This window comes from Balaenoptera physalus (genome assembly GCF_965194825.1).
Source record: "Balaenoptera physalus genome assembly, chromosome: 6".
Lineage (NCBI taxonomy): Eukaryota > Metazoa > Chordata > Mammalia > Artiodactyla > Balaenopteridae > Balaenoptera > Balaenoptera physalus.
The window spans coordinates 52,195,782-52,223,596 of record NC_138885.1 but is presented as its reverse complement, the minus strand read 5'-3'; the positions used below and the strand labels follow the sequence as shown (position 1 = coordinate 52,223,596).

The following is a 27,815-nucleotide window of genomic DNA, read 5'->3' as shown; positions in this document are numbered from 1 at the left end:
ACACTCTGATTCCTTTCTGAGGGGAGACACTCTGGTGCCTTTATGAGGGGAGATGCCCTGGTCTTTTTCTAAGAGAAGTTCTCTGTCTGGGAGGAGAAGCCACGGTCCTTGCCTGAGGGTTGATGCCCTGGTCCGCGTCTGAGGGGAGATGTTCTGGTCCCTTTTTGTCTGGAAACGCCCTGGTCCTTGTCTGAGGGCAGATGCCCTGGCCCTTGTCTGGGGGGAGATGCCCTGTTCCTTGTCTGAGGGGAGACACCCTTGACAGGATTTTTGAAGTGATTTGGCCCTGATCTCCTTCTCATATTGATTTAAGTTTACTATTTCTGTATCAGAGCTTAGCATCGATTCCTGTGTTTGTGGTTTTTCTTCTCTCGTACTGTGTTTTGTGCTAAAGACTTTGATATTTTCTCTCTTAAAGGCACTCCGAGTCATGGGGAGAATAATGCGTGAGTGTTGGTATGCCAATGGGGCAGCTCGCCTAACCGCCCTTCGGATTAAGAAGACTATTTCTCAACTTTGTGTCAAAGAAGACTGCAAAGCCTGATGATGAGAATTGTGTTAAAAAGAAATCTCTCACATCTTTCTTTCTCATTTTTCCTTTTTATGTGAATTTTTTGGCCTTTGTTTTGTCATCGTTGCTGTTGTTCTACCTCAAAGATAATGCAGTGCAGTATTTAAGTGCCCAAAGGCACCATGAAAAAATAACTAAAGTCAAGTATGGGCTGGAGTTGACTTCATCCACTCCCCATGTTGTCTTTAATTTTATTTTGAAAAGCAACACATCAACTCATCCTTTTATTTAAGAAACATATTACAAAAGTGTAAAATAAGCTATAGGAAATAACAAAAGTTATTAAGGTTTTATTTTACTTGAATCAGGAGCACATGAATGAATAGAAAAGAAAATATAAAAGCCCATTGTTTTTTCCTGAGATGAAAACACGTTTATTAAAAATGTGGACTGAGGATGTTATATCTAAACAAAACTTTAGATCATAGAATCTGTGGTTTTCTCTCTAAACAGGATCTTTTAAAAATTAAATATTGCTCTGAACTTTAGGATACAAAACATGTAAAAGTAGTGCTGCTCAGGTGGAAGATGGAAGGGAGATCAGATCACTTCCTTGCTTTCTCCTTCCCTGTTCTTCTCCTCTTCATAATCCACCACCACAGCAGCCCCTGAGGCAAACAGTTGGAAAGTCACTAAGGTTGTTACTTTCTCTTATTTTCAAATGAGACACCTGACACCTTGAGACACTGACAGATGTCCCAAAGTCACATAGCTAGTGATAGAGCTGGCACTAGGTCCAAATCTTATGATAATCCACATGGTAGTTAGCTAGCTTCCTACTTTCCCTTTAATTCCTATAGTATTTTTTCTCCCTATGGAGAAACAACATCTTTCATGATGGAATTTGTGGTTTAGTCAAACAGAAGACAAATTAAGTTATTTTGCAGAATCATAATGGATCTATATGAACTCTCAGGACAATATCCACTGACATTTTCCTCATAGAAATTCCATAGTCACCCTATTTGTTAGATGAGTTTTAATGTTCTCTGAATACTTCCAGACATTAATCAGTCATAAGGTCATAAATTGTCAGAGATGTCTTTAAGATGTATTGCAGAGGTCCCTACTACTTTTGTACATATACATTTAGAAAGAGAAGAACAGAAAAGGAAGAGGCTACTAGGGGATATTTTGAGGAAAAATTAAGAAATCTCTTAAATGAAATATAATAACCAAACCCAAGCAAGGGTTATCAGTAAAGAGATATTCCCTTACCCTTTCAAAATGAGCAATGGGTACAGAAGGCTCATGATAATTTTGCTTCTATTCTATTTCCTGTGGAGACAAAAGTGATGCATTCTGAATAATACATGGAACATTAAATATTTCCTTCAAAACTATAATTCTGCTTTGGTGAAGGAAGATTTAACATGGTATCGTTTATTGTTCTAAAACATTGTTTCCTAAACTCTGTTCCTTAGAATGCTCTTCTGAGATGATCAAAGACCAAAAGTGTTCTTTGATAGATTCATAGAAAGTGATACCGCATATTAGCATATTATGTGCTTTGAGGAGTCTAGCAGTAAAAAAATGTTACTTGAATTTCTTTAAACTGGATTTTCCAAATTATTTGACCAATGGAACTCTTTTATAAAAAACAGGGGAAACCTTTTACTAGCCCACATTTTAGTTTCTACAAAGCATGACTTGGGTAACAGTGTTCTAAAGGATATACCTGTGTATTATCACATAGAGCACAATCTAGTGATCACACTTCATTCCACTATGGAAATCTGTTACTAAACCCATCTTCATTTGACTAGGATGACATATCAAAGGCAAAAATCTGACAGCTGTGGTTTGCATATACCTTCATTCTCATTCATGCAATTATCCATTCATTAAAAAATGTGGGGCACTGCATATCTTCCTTGCCACAATTTTGGGTTCAACAGGGAAATTAAAAGGTGGATAGGTTCTGCCCTCAGGGATTTTAAAGTCTAATTTGGGAATGGGAACAGGGATGTGGGTGTGTAGGGGAAGTAACTTGACAAATAGGTATAATACAAGTGAGGATGTCTTGAATTCTATATGACCGTGGGTTTCAAAAATTGCTCTCAATTTCCAACACATTTAGAAAGTATCTTTATTGGTTATTCGAGACAATCTAAATTATGTAATCAATTTTTTAAAGTGTATATGGGAAGGAATTCTAAAAAGAGCTTCTGTGAAGGAGTAATCTTGCTTGTGCTTGTTACCTTGGTTTCTCATAGATTGTTTCTGCATATGTGAGAATGAAATTATTTATTTACTATGATTGTACTATAGTTTCATGAAAACAAGAGTAATATTTCCTCTTTTATTCACATACGATGGGTGAATATACTTATTTAATTTTTGAGAGAGGGTGTTTTATAATCTCCATTTTCCTTGACATTATGTTTTATAATCTATTTGAAGGTGTCCAAATATAATTCCATATTTTTACTGAGTCAACTTTCACTCTAGAGAAATCTGTACATTTTGAGATATTTTTCTTGTTTTTGTGTTTGTTAACTATAACTCCTAAATGAATAGTCTTATATTTCGATTTCCAAATGCATTTTTAAAGAAAGAGGGTAGGTTAACATAAATTATAAGAAAAAGTTACAAGTTCTAATTTTTCCTTAACTTTCAGAATGATTATAAATAGAAAATGCTCATTTACAGAACTATGATGCAGTTTAGAGCATTAGGCAAATTTACTGTATATAACCTGTGCTGTTAAACTTTATATTATTTCTTTTTAATGGAGTCATTGTGTAATATTTATTTCTTTTGAATTGTGTTACAAGCAAAAATATTCTTCTTAGGCTCAAAGTGTCAGTGTTCTTTGCTCCTTTCAAATATTTTGGCTTTGGGTATAACGTGAAGCTTGGGAAAATGCTATTTATGAAATTTCAGTACTGTATGAAGTGGTGATGGGATTTATATGCAGAATCACTTCCTTAAACGAAGGGAAACATCATTTGTTGTCAATATTTCAGCATGAACTTGTTGCCTTATAAGCTAAGCATTTAAGTGTGTAATTGGTACAGATTCTGTTGTGTGCTTTCTTCTGTCTAAAATATTTGGCATGTCACATCTAGAATTCTTAATTTATGTTCTGACTTGAAAGTTAAGTGAAACATGACTGTGTCGTGCACTATTTTAGGTATAGCACTTGCTTCTCATCTTTATACTTTCAATTAACTTTGCATTTTAAATTTCCATGATTATATGAAAATAGTAACCTGATTGCAGTGTCTGAAGACTTCAAAAACAGCTTTTATTTTAAAATGAAAATCTACAATAGATTCACTAGGTTAGACGTTCCATAAAAATTTATTATTTGTAATATTTCTACCTTAGTAGAATTAGTAAATGAAACGAAAGAAACCTACTTCTACTATGCTGGAATTTTGCCACCATGTGACTTATTGGGGCAGAGAAAACTCAGGGCTATCTTAGAATTTATGCAAAAGTTCCAGGGAATCTACTTAGCAAATCATCTGAAGGCAGGGAGCTCACGTTTGCCATTATATAAAGTTCAACTTAAAATTACTTAGCAGGGAATAGTTTCTGATTAATTATTTAAAATAAATACAGAAATGTAATTCATTTACAAAAATTTATTTAAAGTATGGACATTTTATTTCCCACCAGGAAATTAAGAAAGTAAAAATAGCAAATGAGTGAAGGTGATGGCAGTTGATGTCTTCAATAATTGTTCCTTTAAATAAATTTACAAGTACAACATTTTAAGTTATTTGGAAATGTTTAAGAATTAGTATCTTAAACTGGTGTCATTGTGGTTTTTGAAGAGATTCTAAATATTTTTTCTTTTGTGAAACATATTCTTCTATGTTTGATAATGTTTTGCATTAGCTCCCTCCACAAGCTAATACCTACATGGACTTGATGCATTATTTAGTGAAGACAGTAATCCCCTTGCTCCCGAGGGCTTCTTCTAAACAGAAAAAAATGTCAGTTGGATTACAAAAATTTCATTAAAATGTTAATATTAAATAGAATTTCTATAGTATAGACAATTTTTCAAAGTGTTTTAATACAAATTTTCAGATATTTGGCTTTCTTTTCTCCCTTTAGCTTTTCTTTTATGCTTCATTATTTTTCTCACCTCCTTTTAAAATATTCCCTCACTGTCTCCCAAAATTATCTTTAGTCTCTAACCAAAAAAAAAACCCCCAAAACTAGCTACTATTTAACTTAATCGTTTTACTATTTAGCCTTCTAATAAAGGGAGAATCCCTTCGTGGTCTAAATTATTTTAGAGGTGTCACAGACAAAAACCAAACCCAGTATTTGGGAATTGTAAAGGATGTAAGGGATTTTATAATTCAATTCCCGTATTTTGTTAAATGAAGAAACTGAAGATCAGAGATTGAATGACCGCTAGTTATTAGCAGAACTAATGTGAGAAGCCAGTGGTGACGCTTACCACACTGCCCTGCCACATCCAACATTTACTAATTAAAAAATAATTAGCATCCATCTACACCTACGTTGAATGTAAACTAACATGCCATTTGATGGTGATGATCAAATCCCCCTTCTCTTTTTATTTCTGCTAAAATATTCTGCTCACTCATGGTGAGATCAGTGAGAAAAACTAAAATAGGCTAAGGAAGAGTTGTAAAATAGTTGTCCAGCTAGGTAGGCGACCACTGGAGTGCTGAATAAAATTTAGAAATTGTGAGAATATAGAATTTCTTAGTGCAAGTAGTGATAAGAGATTCTTCATGACTTCTTTCTATAAGGACTCTTCTTTATATGCATTGTAGTGGGAGTGAAAGATGATTTGGTAGTTGAATGTGGGACCATGTTTAGTAGCACATTATCTTACTTCTTTCTTAGTTTCTCATTAGTTCATCCTCGGCATTCACATTCTTTCAGTGCATTAAAAAATATCTTTGCTGGATTTCATCAATTCCAATCACTGTTCTTTTAGTATTCTAGCTCCTGTCCAGATTGCTACACACTGAACCTCTTAGCAAGATTTTAATTTCCCATATCCACATACGAGAGCTTTCATCTCATGCCTTCTCTGGTACTTTTTCATTTGGCATTATGAAGAGTGTATTTGTTAATGGCAGAGAAGACTTTCTTTTAAATTTTAAAAAGACTAAGCAGTCTAGGTATATTCTAGCTTTTAGCTAACATACAAGGGATGTCTACTTTTGCCTTAATGATAAATTCCACCTAAGACGTGGATTGGACAGAGAATGTGAAATATATGTCCCATAATGTGATTGCTAAATTTCTTTCTGCTATATTTCATACTATTGCTTTGTTTTGCTTTGACTGTCTTTTAAAATTAAGCCATTATGCCATATGGTTTGGAATATAATATTATATTGATGTTAGGTAATAATCCCTATTTAAAAAGTCCCTCTATTAATATAACTTCCAGGATACTTCTTAATTAAGTTGTAGATTAATACAACGTTTGGGAGAATATGAGCTCTATCTAATCCTAGATTTTAATATTTTCAGATATGACTAATTTTTTTTTATCATTGGTCAGTGTTATCCTACAAGAAGTTTTTCTCTCCATAACTAACAGTTTTAACTGCTAGATTTTTACTCTGGGCTACATGAACCTGAATACTAGCATAGCCACTAAGAATCCGACTGCATTAGGGAAATTAACCTTACGCTGAGTGTCACCAGATCCAGCTGGGCGTGTGCTTTGCTCGAATCCTCTCAGCTGAGGGGTAGGTAGGGGCTGAACTCAAACCTGCAATTGCAGAAATATTTTTATAGTTTGCAGAAAAGCACCATATTAGCTTATATAGCTTTAGAAATGGGCCTGCTTACACATCTTCAGAAAATGAGAACTAAAACTTCAAAATGGTTCCTGATATCTGCAAATTGAGAACTTGGAAAAAAAATACTTTAGATTTTCATCCTACATTCCCAAGAGAGCAAAAGAGATTGCATGTTTATCTTGTTGATTTAATTTTTCAACCCAGACAATAGATAGCAAGACACATGGACCCTAATTTTTATATCTCCATTGAGTTTTTAATTCCACGCCCAAACCTATTCGCTGACTTTGCCTTTAAAAAGGCACTTACATGCCTAAATTCTGCCTAACTAATGCAGGATTAGAGTGATATTTACCAGTATCTCCATTTCCTCCAGTAGGCTAAATACAAGTAGTTAAATATTTTTAAAAAGCCAGCTCTTTTTTCTCTTTATATAAAGTAAGGTTATTTTAGCCAAAATACTAAATTCTAGTTCGTTTCCACAATGACTAGTGTTAAGCTTTTGTACTCTTCTGATCCTAGACTGGAGAAAATTATTCAAACTTAATCTGTGTTTCAGATTTTAAAATATCCTAAAAACAGAAAATCAGATTCAGATCTCAAAAAAAGTAATTTTGGATTGACTTTCAAAGTACTAATACTAATTATACTTTTCTTTTGGTAGTGTGACTTTTCTTATACCTAAGAACATATTACAAATGTCAAAACCATTGCATTTTGACATTGCAAAACATGCCTTGAACTCTTGAACTACTGTGAAAAGAATCACTGTTGTAAAGACATTGTAAGCTAGCTGAAATTCTTAAGAATGTAAAAAGATATTACCTTTCAACAGACAGGCACAAATGAATGTATATAAGAAATATGAAGAAATAAATTAGGTTTTAAAATGAGAAATAGGCAATAAATTGTATAAAATATGTAGATGGAAATTTTAGTAGTTGCAATTTAATCATTGATGCTGAAGAGAATTCCAAATTCCGAAGAGAAATGAATGATATTCAGAGGTTTCATTAATTTCTAGCCTGTGGAAATATGCATTTTATAGTAATATATGTATACTTATTTTGTTTAAAAATAACAGTATTTTAGAATTTAGTATGAACTCAGTGATAGCCTTCATACCAAATGTTTAACTTTACCAAAAGCAAGTCATAAAAGTATTTATTTTAAAGCTTTTAAAAATATTATTGCATAACTTTCAGTTGCCTCCAGATGTAAATAGGTATCTGCCTAAATGTTATATTTTTATGTATGCATTTTCCAAAAATGTATTGTTTTGTAAAGTGGCAAAGATAATAAATTAAGCACTCCTTGAACTTGTTTCTGTGAAGCATATAGAGCTCTATTTTAAATAAAAAGAAAAAGTGTCATATTCCAGTTTCTATACAATTATGTTCTATTATTTTAAAATCATATTTATATTTGCATGCAGTATCTGGAGGGGGTTTTGGAAATTTAAATGCTGGCTCCATGGGCACTGGAATTTTCCTTCCTTCCTTCCGGGAAGAGACACTTGCTTCTTCAACGGCTATTTCTCTACATGAGACTTAGGACAATAGCCTTTGTTTTCTTTTTCCTGTAGAGTAACAGGAAAAATATTTGAGCTGGGTTGGCCTGCTTTCAAGCCTAAAATAGCTTCCTTCACACTTAAAATAAAAGCCTAACACTCATGAGGTCTACAAGCACCTTGGGGATATGGACCCTGGCAACCTGTCTGCCCTTATTTCCGGCATCCCATTATCTCCAGCCCCAGCTGTTCTGGAGACGCCTGCTTCTTGCTGTTCCTTGAACTTGCCCTACACATACCTGTCCAAGGGATTTGCTCTATTTCCTCTGCCTGTTCCTGCTCTAGACATTTGTATGGCTTAAGTTTCTGTTCGAAAACCATCACACCAAACAGACCTTTCTTGCCACCCTTTCTAGAGCAGCACCCTTTGTCATTCCATCCACTCGGTCTGTTTTATTTTTCTTTATGGCATTCTGCATTAGCTGGCATTATATTATATCATGTGTCTTGTAGTATATAGAATCATGGTGACTAAATCCTTGAGCACTAGAATTAGGGGTAATTTCAGTTAAGTTTGAAGATGTAGTTTTAAAACATTAAGACTGATATATTGTTTTGCACAGTGAGTAATACTGTATGGAATGCATTAACTCCCCCCCTCCCCCCAGAAATGTCTGTAATAAAACCCAATCAAGAATAGTTTAGCCAAATTCATAGTGGCTGTTCCAGACTGACATTATGAGAAAATTAGGTTGTTTGGTTTATATTTCCAACCCTACAAAGATTTTTCTAGGACTTAGCATAAGAGAAGCAGAACCCTGCATTGGTTTTATTTTTGGTGTGGGTTCTGAAGTTCTTTTGCTTCTTCATTTTTTTCTCCATTTGGGGAGCAGTTTTGTTGATATGTCCTCATTATCTTGCATTAAGTGGGTACTAGCCAGATTTACAAGCCAAATATTCTTGCTCAACAATCATTAAATCAGGTTCTCATCTGGCTTCATCATTAGCTGCTTCTTGGAGTTGAGGAGAAAGGCAAAATATATTTATTTTACATCAACCTAGATTGTGAAACCTATGCAATAAATAAAACAAGTGGTTTAGTTTCAGCAGCACTAGTGTTAGTATTTTATCCTCAGCTCTAATTTTGTAATAACTTTTTAGCATTTGATTTTTTAGCACTAATGTGTGCAAAAGTTGAACATTCACGCTGATGAAATGATTTACCTAATGAGTGAACTTAACAATTGAAGAGTTACCTTTCTTCCCTTAGGATGGATTCCTGGAGATCAGGGAATTACTAAATCCAGGCTGTTTTATGGGATGTTCTAGAAGAGATTTATGACTTTTATGACTTCTAGAGGAAATAAATGTATGTTCAGTTAAGGAGGGTTATGAAAACTTCAATTTGAATAGTTTCTTTAAAATTATTTAATAAGAAACATTTTTCTATAGTTTTTTTTAATGCTATATCTAACAATGTTTAATTAAAATCGCTTCTATAATTAAAAAAAGTTAAAATTATTTTCCTCTCATATATTAGTCAACAAATCTTTATCAAATATTGCTGCTGCATAGTATCGTAAGAGTCATTGTAGGTGGTGCTAAGAAACCAGTAAGCTCCTGCACTTAAGAAGATAATCTATTAAGGAAGACATAGCATGTACATGAATTGCTATCTAGCCTTAGAAGCTAGTAATACAGAGAAGTCATAAGGAAGAAAATTATTAAGTCTGAGTGTGGGTACAGATATCAAATGATAACAAAGACAAAGAAATGAAGTGTGAGTTAAGCTGGAAGAGTCAAGAAAACTACCGAACTGATACTGTAAGATGGGAAAGATCTGTATAAGTGGAATAAACAGAGAAGTCCTTGGTAGGAAAAAATATCTGAAAGTCAGGAATGCTCATGGCAGTGAGTAAACACGGAACTAGAATGGAGGGTCTGATGAGGGTCAACATTTAAACTTGATTCTGCCTTTGAGGGAGACTGAAGGGTTTAAAGCAGCAAAGATAATGTGACGTTGGTATTTAATAAAGGCAGTAAAAGAGTTATCTTCTTAGGAGATTTGTCAAAGTAACCTGAAAATCCTACCATTACCTTTCTTCCCTAATTGGTCAATATTTAGAGAGAGCAGACTGGTGAAGAATTTCAAGATAAGCTGTACGGTTGGTGTCATGTAGGTGTCTCTATATGGTACTTTTCCCCTACTTTTTACTGTGTCTTAAAAGAAAAGCAAATTTTATTCACAAGGAAGAGAAAAATTAAATGAAAAATTATTAAAGATAATTAAAGATTTCATCTTTAGTAATTTAGTTTTATCACAAATATGACCCAGGGTATTTTAAAACACACACACACACACACACACACACACACACACACACACACAGAAACAATCATCTTAAAAAGTCTTTCTTGTAATTTTATCTATGCATGAAGAAATTTCCAGGTGCCACTGAACTGTGTGCAGTAAATTTCAAATATAATCAAATTCGGTTTAGAAATACTAATGGTGATTTCATAGAAGAACACTTGCTTCAGCAACTTAGGAAATTACACTTGATTTTCTTTTGAGTGTTACTCAATTGTGCTTGAAATTGTTCATTTGAACTCTTCTAAACAAGAAGCAGGTGGTTAAATGTGGGCGCTGTTTCACATTTACACAAAACATTCCAAACACAATGCACTTTTGCCATTTGAATCTCAACCAGCTCTCTCTTCTCTCTCATAGCCTGTCCTTCCTAGGCCATTTGATTTGACCTCACTACATCCCTGAAGGGAGAATTTGTTCAAAAGTAGTTACCTGCTAGGAAGCATCAGACTATTTTTACAATCTTCCACCTAAAGCTTTTAATGTGGCAACTGCTGGTTACTGAAGCAGTTTAGGAAAAAAGGAACTGCTGAGTTTGCCTTTTATTTTCAAATGGAGAAACACAAGGTGACACAATCGCATGAGATACAAGTGAACCAGAAATGAGGAAATACAGCCTAGTTTTCTGCACAGAGCAAAAACAAGACTTTCAATTCTATACCGCAATCTGGATCTTTGCTTTTATATAATATGTGAACTAGTTTATAAAATGTGCTTTTCTCTAAGTCAGCTTTTCCTTTATCAGAAATGCATGGGTGATATCATGAACCTCTTACTGAGAATCCATTTGCTGAAGAGTACTTATTAAATAGCCCAAATTTATAATCAGGTAGGAAGATTACATTCACAGAAATTCATAGAAATACATAGACGTAGCTATTTCTTTATTTCTTCTTTCCTTTCTGAAACAAACTTCTGTAGGATATATTCTCTCCCATCTCCCCTCTCATGCATTCCTCAGTCCACTGTAATAGACCTTTTTTCTCATTGCTCCTCTAAAATATCCTTCTCTATGCTCAGGAATGACCGTATATAGCCTAGTGCAGAAAACACTTTACCCTTTTCTTTCTTAGTCCTTCTAGGATCTTTGACACAGAATGTCCTCTCCCAGAATTATTTTTCCTTATTTTCTGAAATATCATTTTCTTCTGGTTCTCCTCCTACTACCTCTTTTTCTCTTTTTCAGTGTTCTCCACAAAGTTTCTTTTCTCTGTGTGTCCCTAAAATGCTAATATTTACCCAGGATTCTGGCTTTGGCTCTTTTCAGCCTAAAAATTCCCTTTTGGTGATCTCATCTGCTCTTTTTCTTTAACAAACCTACACATTTGTTCCAGACTTCTCTTCTAACATCCAGTCCTAATTTTTAGTTGCTTCCTGATGTATCCACTCTGATGTGCTACAATTACTTGACTCAAATGTCAAAATGTCCTTTTTGTATCTGACTTCGTTTGCTTAGCATAATGTATTTGAGAATCGTTCATGTCGTTAGATGTATCTGCAGCTTGTTCTTTTGTATTGCTGGGTACAATTCTATTGTATTAACATATCACAATTTGTTTATCCAGTTACCTTTGGGCATTTGGGTTTTCCAGTTTGGAGCTATTATGAATAAGTCTGCTATGAACATTCATGCAAAAGTTTTATTGTGGATATGTATTTTCGTTTCTCTTGGGTAAATACCTAGGAGTGTAATTTCTGGATCAAATGATAAGTGAAAACCATTGTCCAAAGTATTTGTACCGTTTTATACTCTCACTGTCAATGTATGAGGTAATAGTTGCTCCCAACTTTTTCATTTTAGCCTTTCTAGTGACAATGCAGTAGTATCTCCTTGTTATTTTTTAAAATTTAATTATTTTAGTTATTTATTTTTGGCTGCATTGGGTCTTCGTTGCTGCACGCGGGCTTTCTCTAGTTGCGGTGAGCGGGGGCTACTCTTCGTTGCGGTGCACGGGCTTCTCGTTGCAGTGGCTTCTCTTGTTGCAGAGCATGGGATCTAGGCGCACGGGCTTCAGTAGTTGTGGCACACGGGCTTAGTTGTTCTGTGGCATGTGGGATCTTCCCCGGCCAGGGCTTGAACCCGTAACCCCTGCATTGGCAGGTGGATTCTTAACCACTGCACGACCAGGGAAGCCCTCCTTGTTATTTTAAATTGCAATTTTGTGATGGCTAATGATATTTAGCTTCATTTCCTGTGAGTATTGACTCATATATTGGGAGGTATGTTAAAATATTTTGCCCATTTTAAAATCGGTTGTTTGTTTTCTTATTGTTGAGTTGTGAAAGTTCTTTATATAGACTAGATACAAATATTTTGTCAAACTGAACTCATTTTCTTCATGACAAACCTGTGCTCTTGCCTATGATTCTCTTGTTCCACCCAGTAACCAAGTCCTATTGTTTCTAGTTCCTTACTATGCCTATTCCTCCTCTCCATCTTTATGCCGCTACTGTTTTAGCTCATTTCTACTCTTTATGTTTCCTCCTTTCCGGATAACATTAGCAATAGTTCTAAAACATAAGTATGATGGCTCTAAATCATAAAAAGTAGAGGGCAAAATCTCATTCTCCTTCTTTCTGCTTATCAAATAGGAATAAGCAAGTTCTATATACTTTGACTAACAGATCCTTGGAAAAAAGAACATCTTTCCAGAAGTTGGCAGTATTCCCCCTTTGCAGATGACATGTTGTCCTTGCTACTGGAATCAGTCTTCTGAGCCCAAATCTAGTTTACTGATAGTTTTGTCCTGAGTTGTCCATACTCCAAATGATTTCTATCCTTTTTAACTTATTATTCAATGTATTGTTTTATGGTCTGGAATATGGTTTATCTTGGTGAGTACTCTGTGTGCACTTGAAAACAATATGAATTCTGTAGTTTTGTGTATAGTGTTCTATAATAGTAAATAAAGACACATTACTTGATAGAGTTTTCAAGTCTTTTTAAACTATCTGATTTCTATTTTCTATCAGTTACTGAAAGAAAGATGTTGAAAACTCCAAATATAATTGTGGATTTGTCGGTTTCTGCTTTCACTCAGTCAGTTTTTGTTTATGTATTTTGAAGCTGGTTTTAGGTGCATTCACATTTAGATTTTATGTCTTCTTGTTAATGGATCCCTTTATTATTATGAGATATCTCTTTTGAAATCTCATAATATTCTTATTCTGAAATATGCTTTGTATGATATTAATATAGCCAATGCAGTTTTCTTGTAGATTGTATTTAAAGTGGATTTCTTTTACACAGCATATAGTTGGGTCTTACATTTTTAGCTAGTCTGATAACCTCTGACTTTACAAAATTGGAGTGTGTAGACCATTTATATTTAATATAATGATCAATATATTTAATTTTAATTTATTACCTTGCTATTCTTTTGTAGTTTTCTCATCTGTTCTTTTATTTTACTTTTTTCCTTCTTATTTTATTTTGAACTAGTTCACTACTTTTACTGTTCTAATTTATTTCCTCTATAACTTAGTGACATCTCTTTTTTTTTTAAGGGATCACTGTAGGTTTTACAATATGCAAATTTAATTAATTTATCCTAATCTACCTTCAAATACTGTCGTATCAGTTTACATATAATGTAAGAATTTTACAAAATATATTTCCATTTTCTTCCTCCTTTGTGTTTTTATTGTTGTACAATTTACTTCTATATATGTTATAATTTCACAATATATTGACTTAATTTTCACTTTAAATGGTCGGTTATGTTTTAAATAAATTAAAAATCCTTAAATGAGCACTATTTTTTCATCATATTTACTATATCTGATGCTCTTGATTTCTTTGTGTAGATTTGAGTTTTAATCTGAGGTTATTTTCTTCAGTCAGAAGATTTTCCTTTAACATTACTTATATAGCACCAAATTCTCTCAGCTTTTGTTAATCTGAAAATACCTTTCATTTTTGAAGAATATTTTCACTGGACATAGAAATCTAAATTGCTTTGTTTTGTTTGTCAGCACTTTAAAGATGTTGTTGTGTTATCTTCTAGTTTGCATTATTTCTGATAAAAAGGTCAGTGGTAATTCTTGTCTTCCTCTGTTTTATCATGTTTTTTTGCTTTTTTCTTCAAATAGGAGGCTTCAAGTATGTTTATATTAGACAACCTGATATTGTTCCATTGGTAGCTGAGGTTCTAATCATCTTTTTTCTGCTGCTTCTTTTCTGTGCTTCAGTTTGATTCATTTCTATTGCTTATGACTTAAAGTTTATTGTCTCTTTCTTTTGCATTTTCCAGTCTGCTTATATACCTTTCTAGTGAAATTTTCATTTCTGATATTATGCTTTTTTCAGCTCTAGAAGTATTGTTTGGATCTTTTATACACCTTTTCTTTTCTCATTATTTTCATGTGTACTTTTATGTGTCCTTGAGCATATTTATAGTAGCTGTTTTAAAATCTTTGTCTTCCTTTGGGTCTATTCCTTTTAACTGCTTTTTCTCTTGTTTATAGGTTATATTTTTCTTCCTCTTTGCATGTCTAGTAATTTTTTATTAGAAGCTGGACATTGTAAAGGCTACATTTAGTGAGTGTCTGGATTTTATTGTCATCCTTCTAGGAGAGTTGAAGTTTGATTTAGAAGGCATTTAAGGGGCTTAGAGAATAGTTTTATCCTTTCAAATCTTGTTTTCAAGATTGTTTTGTTAATCTAGCTACTTTTGTTAAAGTAGCCTAACTCTAGGGCTAGTTTAACACTATTACAAAGGTGTGACCCTCCTGGGGTTTCAACTGAATGCCCCAGGTTTCAGTAAGCTCTCTATACACTGCCTGGTCAGTACTCAAACATTTCCCAGTCTGTGTGAGCTCTGGGAATTGTTCAGTTTACAACTTCTCGATAATTGTTCTTTGCCTTTTCTCATCAAGATTCACCTAAGCATGCACTGCACTATATTTGGCAAAAGACTCAAGGATACTTCTTTGCAGACATTTGAAGCTATTTCTCTGTGAAGCTCCCTCCTGTTCTGCAAATATGAGTTATCTTAGCCTTCTCAAACTCCAAACTCTATCTCCTCAATTTAATGAGCTTGGCTCCTCCTCTCTCCTCACAATCCTCCAGGAAGTGCCTCTAGGAAAAGATCCTGGGCAATGGTGGGGCTGCCTGTTTCATGTGTTTCCCTCATTTTAGCAATTATAATCCTGTGCTTCCTATTGTTGGATGTCTGAAATATATATATATATGTAAATATATTATATATAATATAAAATATATAATACTCCATGTATAGTTGACCCTTGAGCAATCAATGTTGGGGTTAGGGGTGCCAACTTTTCATGCAGTTGAAAATCCGCATATAACTTATAATTAGTCCTTCATATATGCAGTTCCTCCCTATCTGCTGTTTGGCATTCAGGGATTCCACCAACCACAGATGGTGTAGTCCTGTAATATTTACTAGTGAAAAAAATCCTCATCTAATGAAGCCACACAGTTCAAACCAGTGTTGTTCAAGGGTCAACTGTATATTACACAAGTATATTTACATATCTATTTCACATACATATTGTGCATATATTTCATTCATTTCAGATTTTTAACTCTTTATGGCAGGGAGGCAATTATGGCACCAGATGGTCTGTCATGGATGGAAGCAGAAGTATCTACTTTTATTTTTTAAGTTTTTGATGTATTAAATGTGTTTTTCGAATTACTTATCAATAAGCTTGTCTATTCTGTGGACTAGGTCTTTTGAAACTGAATCAAGTAGAGTAACTACGATAAAATTTTGGACAGGTACAAGTCATTAAGCCGTGTTTATACTAAAGGGGGCAGGAACAGGGAATAAGAGAGAGAGAGAAAGATCACAAGGGCTTCACAATCATTTGTTCATATTGAGGAGTTAGTATAGACAGATGGTGGGAGGTGGAGAATAATAACTTTGAGGTACAGACTACTTGTAAGCAGGCAAGCATTTCCAAAATTGTCTCTGCAATGTTCGATTTCATTGCAGAAATAGCTTGAAAATAATATTTTCTAGCATGCTTATGTTACTTGGATCTTTAGTTTTAGATCGCCATGAAATTTGCAGTTTTTACAGAACGCTAGAACAAAACCATTGATTATTATTCTAAATGAATGTAGGTAATTATATATACTTTTGACACTTCCATCTTATTTCTGACAGTTACAAGTTTTTCTTCTCTGGAATTGGGGGTTGGAGTGGCAAGTGCCTGACATCCTTCCTAATATAACGCTTATATTCCTCTTTCTTACTACCACTTTTCCTTCTTTTCCTTTCTGATTATGTGTATTTTTCCATTTCCCACTCTAGTTACTCAAGAAGCAGTAGATAATAGGAATTATAGTGGTGAGGACTGGTTTAAAAGGGGAAAAGAATTTTGCTTCATTACTTCCTCCTTCACATGGCTTGGTCACCTTTGAATCATGACCCATGTGAATCTAACTTAATGTCTTTTGAGGCTAGATTCATGAAACCAGAGCTTGTTATCAAAATTTGAGAACAAACAACTCTAGGGGCAGGTTGACACAGTCCCCAGTGACTTTCAGTACTATCATAATGTACGTTCTTTGATGCCCACTCTAAAGAAATAGTAATGCTGAATTACTGCAAATTGACTCTGGTTTCAGTTAAGAGAGCTTATTTAACACATAAAGAGACAATATGTGTTTGCTTGAGACTATATAATACATATCATTTAGATTAAAAAAAGATAGGAAATTTAACTTTTTTGTACCAATGCTCCTTTTTCCTTCTGTTAATTTCTCTAAATGAAACACCTGTAAAACTGACTTCAGCATTACAGGAAATAGGTCCCTTTTCCAAAAATGCAATTTTAAAATATTGTACTCTATAATACAGATCATAGCAATAGTTCTTAATTGTATTTGTTTCTCGTCAATGATATTTTAAGAATGTGATGTGTTCTCCCCATATAAAAATTTTTACACACACAAACACTCACAAGATTCAATCCAAGGTGTCTTTAAAGACCATGAATATATCCCATGTTAAGGCAGTATTCTGGATGAAGGTAGAAGAGAAATGTATGTTTTGCTTGAGACAGAGAACTGATATGTGTTGAACATTTACCTTTTTTTTAAAAATTTTATTTATTTATTTATGGCTGTGTTGGGTCTTCGTTTCTGTGCGAGGGCTTTCTCTAGTTGCGGCAAGTGGGGGCCACTCTTCATCGCGGTGCGCGGGCCTCTCACTATCGCCGTCTCTCTTGTTGCGGAGCGCAGGCTCCAGACGCGCAGGCTCAGCAATTGTGGCTCACGGGCCCAGTTGCTCCACGGCATGTGGGATCTTCCCAGACCAGGGCTCGAACCCATGTCCCCTGCATTGGCAGGCAGATTCTCAACCACTGCGCCACCAGGGAAGCCCCATTTACTTTTTTAATGTAAATTATTTCATTTATCTCCTTTGAGGCAGACTGTATTTTCCGAAAATGGCAATAATTTTTTTTGGTCTCACGTACCCTTCCAGAACATTGCTACTGTCCCTTCTATGGAAGCTATTTCTCTTCCACTTGAACTTATGGGGCCTGTGTGACTGTCTCAATGAAAAGAATGCAGCAGAAGTGACATCCATGACATCCATCCGTGTCATACAAGGTAATACATCTTCTTATTGGCTCACTATTTCTCTAAAAACGTTCACTCTTGCAATCCAACCACCTTGTTGTAATGAAGCTCAGGACACATGGAAAGATTACATGTAGGTGTTCTGGCTAGCAGCCCCAGTAAAGATTTAAGCCAACAGTCAATATCAACCAGCAGGCATGTGAGTTAACAAGCCTTCAGGTGATTCCAGGCCCCAGCCTACAAATCATTTGCAAGAGTTTAGTCTACCAGCTGATGTCCCAAACATCATGGAGCAGAGATAAAATGTGAATTCAGTCATCAGCCTTTAAGCTGCCCCTGCTAAGGCTGAGTTGAGCAGAGATGAGCAATCCCCACAGAGTTTTTCTCCAATTGCAGATTCCTGAGCAAAGTAAATGTCATTCTTTTAGGTCATTGAGTTTTAGGGTGGTTTTACAGGCAGGAGTAAACAGTTGGAACACATTTGGGTTTCAGGAAGTAACATACAGCCAAAACTAAAGCAAATATATGTGGAAATAGCTCTTGGACTAGGACTCAGGCAGAAATGAGAAGCATCTTTAAGACAGTGTTAGTGCAATCTTAAAGGGGTCAAGGAAATCAGTAGAGGAAGCCTCATGGATCTTAAAATAGCTTTCAGTGAAGACTTAAAGGAAGAGGAAAATGCTGGAAGCTGGAGGAAAAGATACTCTTGTTATGTAGTGAAAGAAAGTTTAGCAACAATGTCTCCTGCAATAAGGTGGAAAATAAGAAATATACCTATTTTCTAGCTAAGAAGAATTGCCGAAAGAGGGTTGAATGTACTTTGCCTCTTGTCTGCTTCTAGCTGCCTGTAGTAAAATGCAAGGAAGAAAGATGAGCTAAAGAAAGAACTGTTATATATAAAGTCTCTAGGACTTGCTGGGTTGGAAAAGAAAACTGTTTCTCATTCCCAGGCTCTCCAGATGGCAAATGATACTAAAATTAAGATGTGGCTTCTGAGCAGAGATCAAATCCAGGGTGCTGTCAGGAAAATGTGGTCTAAATATAAAACCTTTTGTTAAAGCCTCATAAAGGTTTTAGATAGTGCCTTACAGACCATTTCAAACAGACAAAAGGCCCTCTAGGGATCTTAGTAGGTGCCTCACAGATTCATTCTATACAAACAATAAGCTTTTTAAGAATCTTAAAGGAGGTGGCCTTAAAGAGAGCTCAAGTGAGAAAAAGGCTTATCCCAGTGAGATTTGGACATATTTCTATTCTCTAATGGGGTGGATTATAAATTGATTCATAAGAAACCCACAAAGTGTTTAAAGGAATTTTATCTCCTTGTACTGAAAATGATAGAGATAGTACAACATGAAAAGATATATTTGGACCCCTCAAAATCTATGGACAGTAAGCAGATTAAAAAACCACTCAACTGCAAAGGTAACCTATACTGTAGGGAATAGAAAAATGAGTCAGTGTTTGGAAAGAGCCCAAAAAGCAGAGCAAAGAGTCATGGAGAATTCCTGGTAGTAGGACTGAGCACTAATCAGGGAACTGGTAACATGCACCTGGCTGTATTTCAGAATTGTTATGAACCAGTGACTGCTGTGTTTCATCTATTTTACCTTTTTTGACTATGAGTACATTTAATGGTTTTCCTCTGTCTAACACATCATTGCATCTCAGGTGTATGTGGAGTTGATGAATCATGTCTTTAGTTCACAGATCTGCAGATCAAGAGGAATGGCACTCAAGGTGCTTAACCCAAGGAACCACACCCAAAAAACTTGATCAAACTTAGATGACAAGATCCTAAACCTCAAGTCTAAGCCTGATGAGCTTGGGAGAGAGGTCTTGGGGAAGAAAGTGAGTGTATTTTGCTTGTGGAAGAGATGTGAATTGGTATGGCCTGGAAGTTAATCATGGCATATTTTAGTTTTCAAGAGCAGCCTCTACTCTACTTTTGGCCCCAAGTGATCTTCCAGAACATTGCCACTCCCCCATTAATGGACTATATATCCCATTCCCTAAAACCTGGCAGACCTTAGTGGCTACCTCAAAGAATAGATTGCTATAAAAAGTGATGCTGTTTGGCTTCTGAGGCTAGAGCACAAAAAGAAATAGAGCTTCCACCTAACAGCTCTTTCTCTTGGAATGCTTATCTTTGGAACCCCATGTTGTGAGGAAGCCCAAGCTACCGGGAGATGTAGATGTTCTGACTGACTGCACCAGCTAAGGGGTCAGACCACAGCCAGAATCAATTGCCAGACTTGTGAGTAACTAAGCCTTTTCATGATTCTAGCCCTAGCCTTCAAGCTGCCCCAGCTGATACTAAGTAGAGCAGAGATGAGCTATCCCTACCAGACTCTGATCATATCACAGAATTATTAACAGAATAAATATCATTTTTAAGCCACTAAATTGTGAGGTGGTGTGTTATGCAGCAATAGATAACTCAAATAACCACCAAGAATACTGTAAACTAGGTATGATCATCAATTTTTACAGACAAGGAAATATGCTGACAGCCACATAGCACATAAGTGGAAGAGCTGAGTTGTGGATCTCAGCGTGCCTAAATCCACAGTTTGAGTTCCTTCCACTCTTTGAAACCCTTCTGTAAAAGGGCATAGGTTGACCAGAAAGACATTGAGTTGAACTAGATTGAGCTCTAGACTGAGAAGATTGAGCCCAGCAGAAGGAAGATGAGATTTGTAGCCTGCTAAATGTAGAGGCCTTCCTTGAAGACAAGATACATTTTGCTGTCAAAAAATTTATAGTCAAATTCTGTTCTTACATTTATGAGTTTTTGTGTGACCGCAAACATGCTATATAACTTCCCTGTGTGCAAGTTTCCTCAATCAGGAAACGATGATATAATGTCTGTCTTGTAAAATTGTTGTAAGAATTACAATTTTTTGTATGAAAATAAGAGAAACTATTATTATTAGTCTGACTATCTTACTGTAGTCATCTGAAAGTCCTGGGGGAATATGAGTGTCATACATCTACTGCTCTTTGACCTTTGATCAAAATGTCAACACTGAACCTGGCCATTGTCCCTTTCTCTTTGGAAACACTGCCATCTCTTTCCCTAGTTTCAGATACTCACTGCCCTCTGGGGCTCTAGCTATCAGAAATCTGCCACTTCCCCTAATCCTCAGAAAGTTTCTTCATGTCTCCTTCCCCTACCACAAACTTTTCTGCCTTGAATTTTAGCTAAAATAGGTTATTTATTTAATGACATTCAGGTGCAAGTGAGGCTTAACCCTGTAAGACCTTTGCACTTTAAAAGAACAGCTCATTAACTACTATGAGTCTCTACTTGGTAGAATTAGTGGGAGAGACAATTTTTGTTCCCAGAGTTCTTGGCCTACTCTCTCTTTCCTCCCACAATAAGCAAAAATATTCCTGAAAGTTACTTTGTAACCTCTCTGCACTCCTTTTGTAAAACACTCTATATCCCAACAGGGCCCAATAGAAATGAATTTGTTGCCAACAGGGCCCAATAGAAATAAATTTGTTGCCTGAGGAGAGAATCGAGGTTGGCAGTAAGAACACAAATGAACTCTATTTTAAAGTTACAATTTCTTTACTACCTTTCACTCTCCTCACATAGTGGATGGAGTTGGTTGGGGGAGGAGGCTACCATTTATTGACCGCCTTGAAGTACTTGATGTAGCTCTCATTGTATTCCATTGTTTGCTTGTGTATTTACTGTCTGGATTAGCCAAGCCTTATTTTCTTAAAAATATGTTCATTATTAGTGATTATTTGAATCCTGTGGGGGGGCAGGAGAAAGGGATATTTATGTTGTTCCTATGACTCTGGAAAGGTGACTTCACTCCATTTTGTTTGACACTGAGCACAAAGCACTACTCTATGCGATGCTGTAGAGGCTCATGAAGTAGACATTACAGAGAACAAAGTGTATAACTAGAAGGTCTTTGGAACAGGCATTTGGTTCATTCTTTAGGAAATATGCAAGAGAGGTTTTTACAGTTCAGGCCAATGAGGGAGATGAAGAAAGAGAATAAGAGTAGATAGAGCTTGTATTGTATCATACATATTTTTATCAATTCATACTCTCCCCAATATACATAAAATAAAACTTAGAATTCATTATAATTTAATAAAGATATAAAAAAATTTGTCCTAAACAGTATTGAACAGCCCCCATCCAAATCTCTAGCTTCATTTCTAGTCAATATAAAGTTGTCCACTTCATTACATTCCCTTTGGATTTATTACTTTGAGGTTTCATTTTGTTCAAGTGCTCTGTCTTATAATAATTAAACCCACAATTTTATTATGGTAACCTTCCACTTTCTTTAGCATCAATCTTGTTCCCTTTGATCATGGATTCCTCTGTCCAGGGCTCTTGCTTCATTAATGCCACTATATGGTGCTGGTACCTCTTCTAGTCTCAAAGGCTGGCTGTGTATCAGACTTTCCTGAGGAGTTTTGAAAATTATAGATTTCTAAGGCCCATCCAGAGCTACTGCATCATAATGCTTTTCATATCTGTTCCTTCTTTTTCATTCTCATTACCACCCAAGTCCAAATCTTCATTTGCTGGGTTGTTGCAATTATTTATTAATTGTTGCCTCCAACTAGTCTCTTGTCTCCCCAAGAATGCCTTTGCCAGATTAATCTTCCTAAAATAGTGCATCACACATATTGTCTCAATGTTCAATAATTGTTAATGTATCCCTCAGGAATATAATCAATTATCTTTAGGGTGGCATTGAAAACTTCTACAATTTAGCTTCTACATACCTTTTCAACGTACTTCAGTCCTTATCTGACTTGACTTCCCACCAGTACATGTCTGATGAATCTTTCTGTCTTAGTTTAGACTCCTATAACAAAATACCATAGAGTGAATAGCTTCTTAAAAAACAAATATGTATTTTTCACAGTTCTGGATGCTGGGGAATCTAATATCAAGGTGCTGGCAGATTCAGTGTCTGGCGAGATCACTCTTCCTGGTTTGTAGATGGCTGCCTTCTTGCTGTATCCTCACATGGCAGAGAAGGGAGCTCTGGTTTACCCTCCTCTTCTTATAATGGTGCTGATCCCATCATTGGAGCTCTACTCTCATGGCTTTATCTAAACCTTCCCAAAGGCCCCACCTCCTAAGACCATCACATTGGGTGTTAGGGCTTCAACATATGAATTTTGGGAACATAAAAAGATTCAGTCCAGGAATTCCCTGGTGGTCCAGTGGTTAGGACTCAGTGCTTTCACTGTCATGGCCCTAGGTTTGATTCTTGGTCAGGGAACTAAGACCTTGCAAGTCATGTGGCATGGCCAAAACACATTCAGTCCATAACACCTTCCTTCTTACTAAAAGACTTTCTTCCTATGATTTCTTTCATATCATAAATTCTTTCTTAAATTTTATGTTGAAATAATTTCAGACTTTCAGAAAAGTTGCTAGTATAAACACTTCCTTATTACCCTTCACTCAGATTCTCCGTGTTAACATTTTACTATATTTGCTATAACATTTTCTCTCTCTTTCATCCATATATATATAGCAGACATGATGCTTCTTTACCTCTACCTGCTTCAGTATGTATCTCCTAAACACAAGGACATTCTCTTAGATAACCACAGTAGTATAATGATCAAAATAGGAAATAAACATTGATACAATATTATTATCTGATCTACAGAAAATGTGGATTAAGCAAGGCACAAATGAAAGAACATATTTTCAAAATATATGTATATGAAAAAGCCTTACACTGAGAATATAAAAAGAACTCTTATAATTCAATTATAAAAAGATAAATACTCCCTTCCCCACTGGGACAAAGACTGGGACACCTCCCAAAATACTGACAAAGACTGACAAATGGTCAAAAAGCACATGAGCAGGTGCTCAGTATTAGAAATGCAAGTTAAAACCACAACGCGATACTACCACACACTGAGTAAAATGCCTAAAAGCATAAAGACAATAGAAAACCCCAAATGTTGTGAAAACGTGGAGCAACTGGAGCCATCATGCATTCCTTATGGTTATAAAATTATTCAATCACTTTGAAAAACTGTTTGGCAATTTCTTATAAAGGTAAATATAGGTTTTCCTTATGACTCAGCACTTCCACTCCTCTTTAATTATCTAAGAAAAATGAAAACATACGCCCACAAAAATATTGTAGAGGAATACTCATAATATCTTTATGTATAAAAACCAATAACTAGAAACCACTTAAATGTCTATGTCTAGAAGAAGAGATCATTAATAGTATATTTATACAATGGAATAACATTCACAGTAAAAGGAGACATACCACAGATAAAACTATGTGATGAATCTCATAGATGTGATATTGAGAGCAAAAAGCAAGAATAAAAACTATATAATTTAATTTACAGAAGTTCAAAATATATGGTGACAGAAATCAGAACAGTGCTTGCTGTGGCAGAGAGTGTACCGACTGGAAAGGGTCATGAGAAAACGTTCTGATGTGATGGAAATGTTCTATGTTTTAATTCTAATGTGGGATTTTTAGGTGTATACGTTTGTCAAAGTTGATTGGCTCATGTACATTTCACTGTGTCATTTATATTTTCATAATAAATGTAAAACAAAAGTTGTGAGTGGGGTGCAGTCGAACTACAGGGATATGTTGGAACACAGGTCTACTAGCAGTGGAGCTACTAACATCTCTAGATGGAAGGCCTGGGTGAAAGCAGAGAGTTCCAAAATTCAGAAGAAGAGTGAATTCCCTACAACAGGCTGGTGAACTGACTTCAGTCAGGGACATGGACAAACTCTGGTGAATTGCAGGGATGGAACCAGTGAAATAAATAATCAGAACTCTATTATCCTCTATCCCTTCTATTTCCTGCTAGGACTTTCCATTGGTTGTACATTTGAAAGCAGAGGGCATGAGAACACTGTAGATATAGTACTTACAGGTCAGCTTCCCAGGGGATCGAGTGGGGAGGAGAAGGAAAGAGATTAGATCTTAAGGGAAAAACAGAAGATACCTGGCATATGCCTTATTTTTACACAACTTCAAAGGGCATCATTTAATTATCATAATGGTGGCTTGGCCAAGAGATTCTACAGATTGAGAGAGATCTGAGTGAGTTGAGAGTATATGAAAGAGAGTAATTGCAATAATTGATTCTGGAATTTAATCTTTTTAGTAATGAAAGTGAGAATATGATGGGATGAGGGACAGTGCAACCATGATTGAATCAATGGAATACAGGACCACATAGGGTAAAACAATTATTGGAGTTGTAGTACTAGGAGGAGTTTTTGCTAATGAGACTATGGAGGGATTTCAGTTAATAGTAGTGAAAGGTCAGGTGTATGTCTATGGGAATCTGTGGCTAAGGTAACCGAACACAAAATGATTGAAGGAGAGGAAATCAAGGAACGAAGCAACCAGGAAAATGGAAGGATTTTCTGCACATATATTGAAATAATCAAGAATTATCACAGGATGGAGAAAACAACAGAGAAGTAAGAGCTAAAAGTTTAAAAAGAATGATGAGGAGGGCCATAGATGATTGCAGTAAGGAGGAGAAGTGGGTGGTATAGTCTGTTAGCTTGAGTCATCCTCAGTGCTTTTCTCTCAGCCCCCAGAGTCAACCAGTCATTAAATCCTGTCAGTCTATTGCTTTTCTCAATATTAGCACCACTCCAGTCACCCACTGGGTTTTTAAAAAAATCATTTCTCCCTGTTTCAAAGCATTAGTTTTCTAAATGGGTTTCCACTAGCTACTTTTGCCAGTCTGTTTTCTTTGCTGCAATCAGTGAACTTTTCTTAGTAAATATTGTCATGTCATGCAATTCCCCCCTATCTTCCTCTAATCCAGCACTTATATTTTTTTCAGTGGGACTCCACTGCTTTTAAGATTAGGAGCAAATTCTTTCAGGCTTCTAACGAGCCCAGATGATCTGGCTTCAGGTCTATTTGTCTAGTCTTATCTAGCAACATGTTCCCCCATCATCTCTCTGTGCACCAGTCACACTAGCCTTCCTGTTCTATCCTCCTGCAGGGTCTTTGCATATATATGCATCTTGCTTTGCCTGGGGTGTGTCCTCCTTCACCTCCCTGTGTTTCACCAGGTTAATTAGCAGTCTTCAGTTAAAGCTCTGTTCAAATATCACCTACTTAAGGAAACCATTTCAACATCTCCCAGACTGAGTCTGTAGCTACACCCTTTATATAAGGAACAGTATGAGTGCTTCTTAAGGGAGACATTCAAAGGAGTATCTCACATGGGAGACATTTAAAATTTATGTTGGCTTCTCCTTTGTTAGGGTTGTACTCAGCTAGTTGCCGAGATAGAAGGAACCGATTGATATGAAAAAGAGAATATCCTTAAAGGAGTCACAAATGAAGTCTGGTTTAATGACATGGTTTCGGCATACGAGTCTAGTGGAGAACTGGTTTGGGCAAGTGTGTAACTTTTGCTGGAAGCTCCCTCAAATGCAGCCTTTGTAGCTTAGGGATTTTGATTCCACTTTGAAGGATGAAAACGGATTTTGAGCTGCAGTTTGTTCAATGTGAAACGGGTTCCATTGGATCTAAACCAGCAGGGGCACTGCAGTGTAGGAAAAGCCTGGTGCCTCCAAGTAACAGATGGGCCTTTAATAGCGACACTCTGTGGTAGCAAAAAGCACCAGCAGTAGCGGGCCTGTTGAGTGGTCTTCAATCCTTGATTGTCATTAGAATCATTAGGAAGCTTTGAAAAGATACCAAGAGTGGTGATGTTTGAACAAATCTATAAATTTACTTTAAAAACTATTTAATTGTGCACTTAGAGTATGTGGATTTATAGTGTAAATTATGCCTTGATAAAGTGGTAGAAAGTATTAAAAAAATGATACTGTTGCTTGGCTGCACTCTTCAATTATACAAGAACCTCTGGGGGTAGGGCTTGGACATTAACAGGTATTAAAACTCCCCAGGAAAATTTAGCAATCTTTAACAAAGGTACATATGCTTTTACTTTTTGATTCAGTTCTGTTTCTAGGAATTTATTTTGGAGACCTATCTCTAGCAATACAACGCACGATATTATTCATTTGAGCATTGTGTGTAAAGGCAAAATATGGGAAACCATCTAACTGTACTATGATACATCCACACGATAGAGAGCATTATGCAGCTATAAAAAAAGAATGAGGAATACCACTTCGAACCCCCATGTAGTGATATCCAGGATATGCTTTCATATGAAAAAAAGCAAAGTGCCAAAATATATCTATAGTATGATACCCTTCAAGTAAAAATGAAGGGGACAGAAGAAATTATACCTATATCTGCTCATTTGCGCAAAAAGGAATATGGCAAGGATAAATTAAAAACTTTAATGTGATTGGTTACCTACAGAGGTGACTGGGAATGGAGCAGGAAGAATGTGGGAGAGGGAATGAGTAGAAGGGACGAGAGGGGACACTTCTGTAAACACACCTTCTTGTAGAGTTCTGACTTTGAGAACCAAGTAGTGGTTCACATATTAACAAACAGATAATTAATATTAACCAGGATGTGTGGGAATCCAAACAGAATACAAATGATTACTAGTAAATGTACTAGAAATGAATACCACGACCATAACAAATGGGATAAAAAAGAAAATAACAAACCTAAGTAATATTGAAAAACAGTATTTTGAATATAATCTACAAGGCCAAAGTCAAAAGTGCTACACACAAATATTGTACTCTTTTTAGTAAATTTGTTTTTCACAGAGGTATATATATTAGTAATTCTGAAATTATGTGTATTCTGAAAGTGAGTAAATAAGTAAATAAATTTTGTAGAATGAAAGCAGAATTATCACTGTCAGAGAAAGGGGTTACAACTGAGGAAAGGGAGAAGACTAGAGTGAACCTCAGGTATTAGCATTGTAGGTATCAGTTTCACTACTAGTTATATATATATACATAATATATTATGTAATATAGATATATTTATTTATAATAATTTTCTATAATAATTATGTATATATAATATATATGGGGGAGAGAGAGACAGAGAAAAAGGGAGATATAAAAATAGATACAGATGTACATGTAATTGTAT

General features: G+C 35.6%; 1 protein-coding gene across 1 annotated transcript in view; it reads left to right on the top strand.

Annotated features, from left to right (window-relative positions):
* Positions 1-24,332, top strand: part of ACVR1C (activin A receptor type 1C) — a 121,801-nt gene extending 97,469 nt beyond the window's left edge. The window contains exon 9 of the mRNA XM_082465093.1: positions 419-24,332. Within this exon, the coding sequence (XP_082321219.1) occupies positions 419-544 (126 nt within the window). The 3' untranslated portion in view covers positions 545-24,332. The remainder of the gene's footprint in view (positions 1-418) is intronic.
* Positions 24,333-27,815: the final 3,483 nt, after the last annotated feature.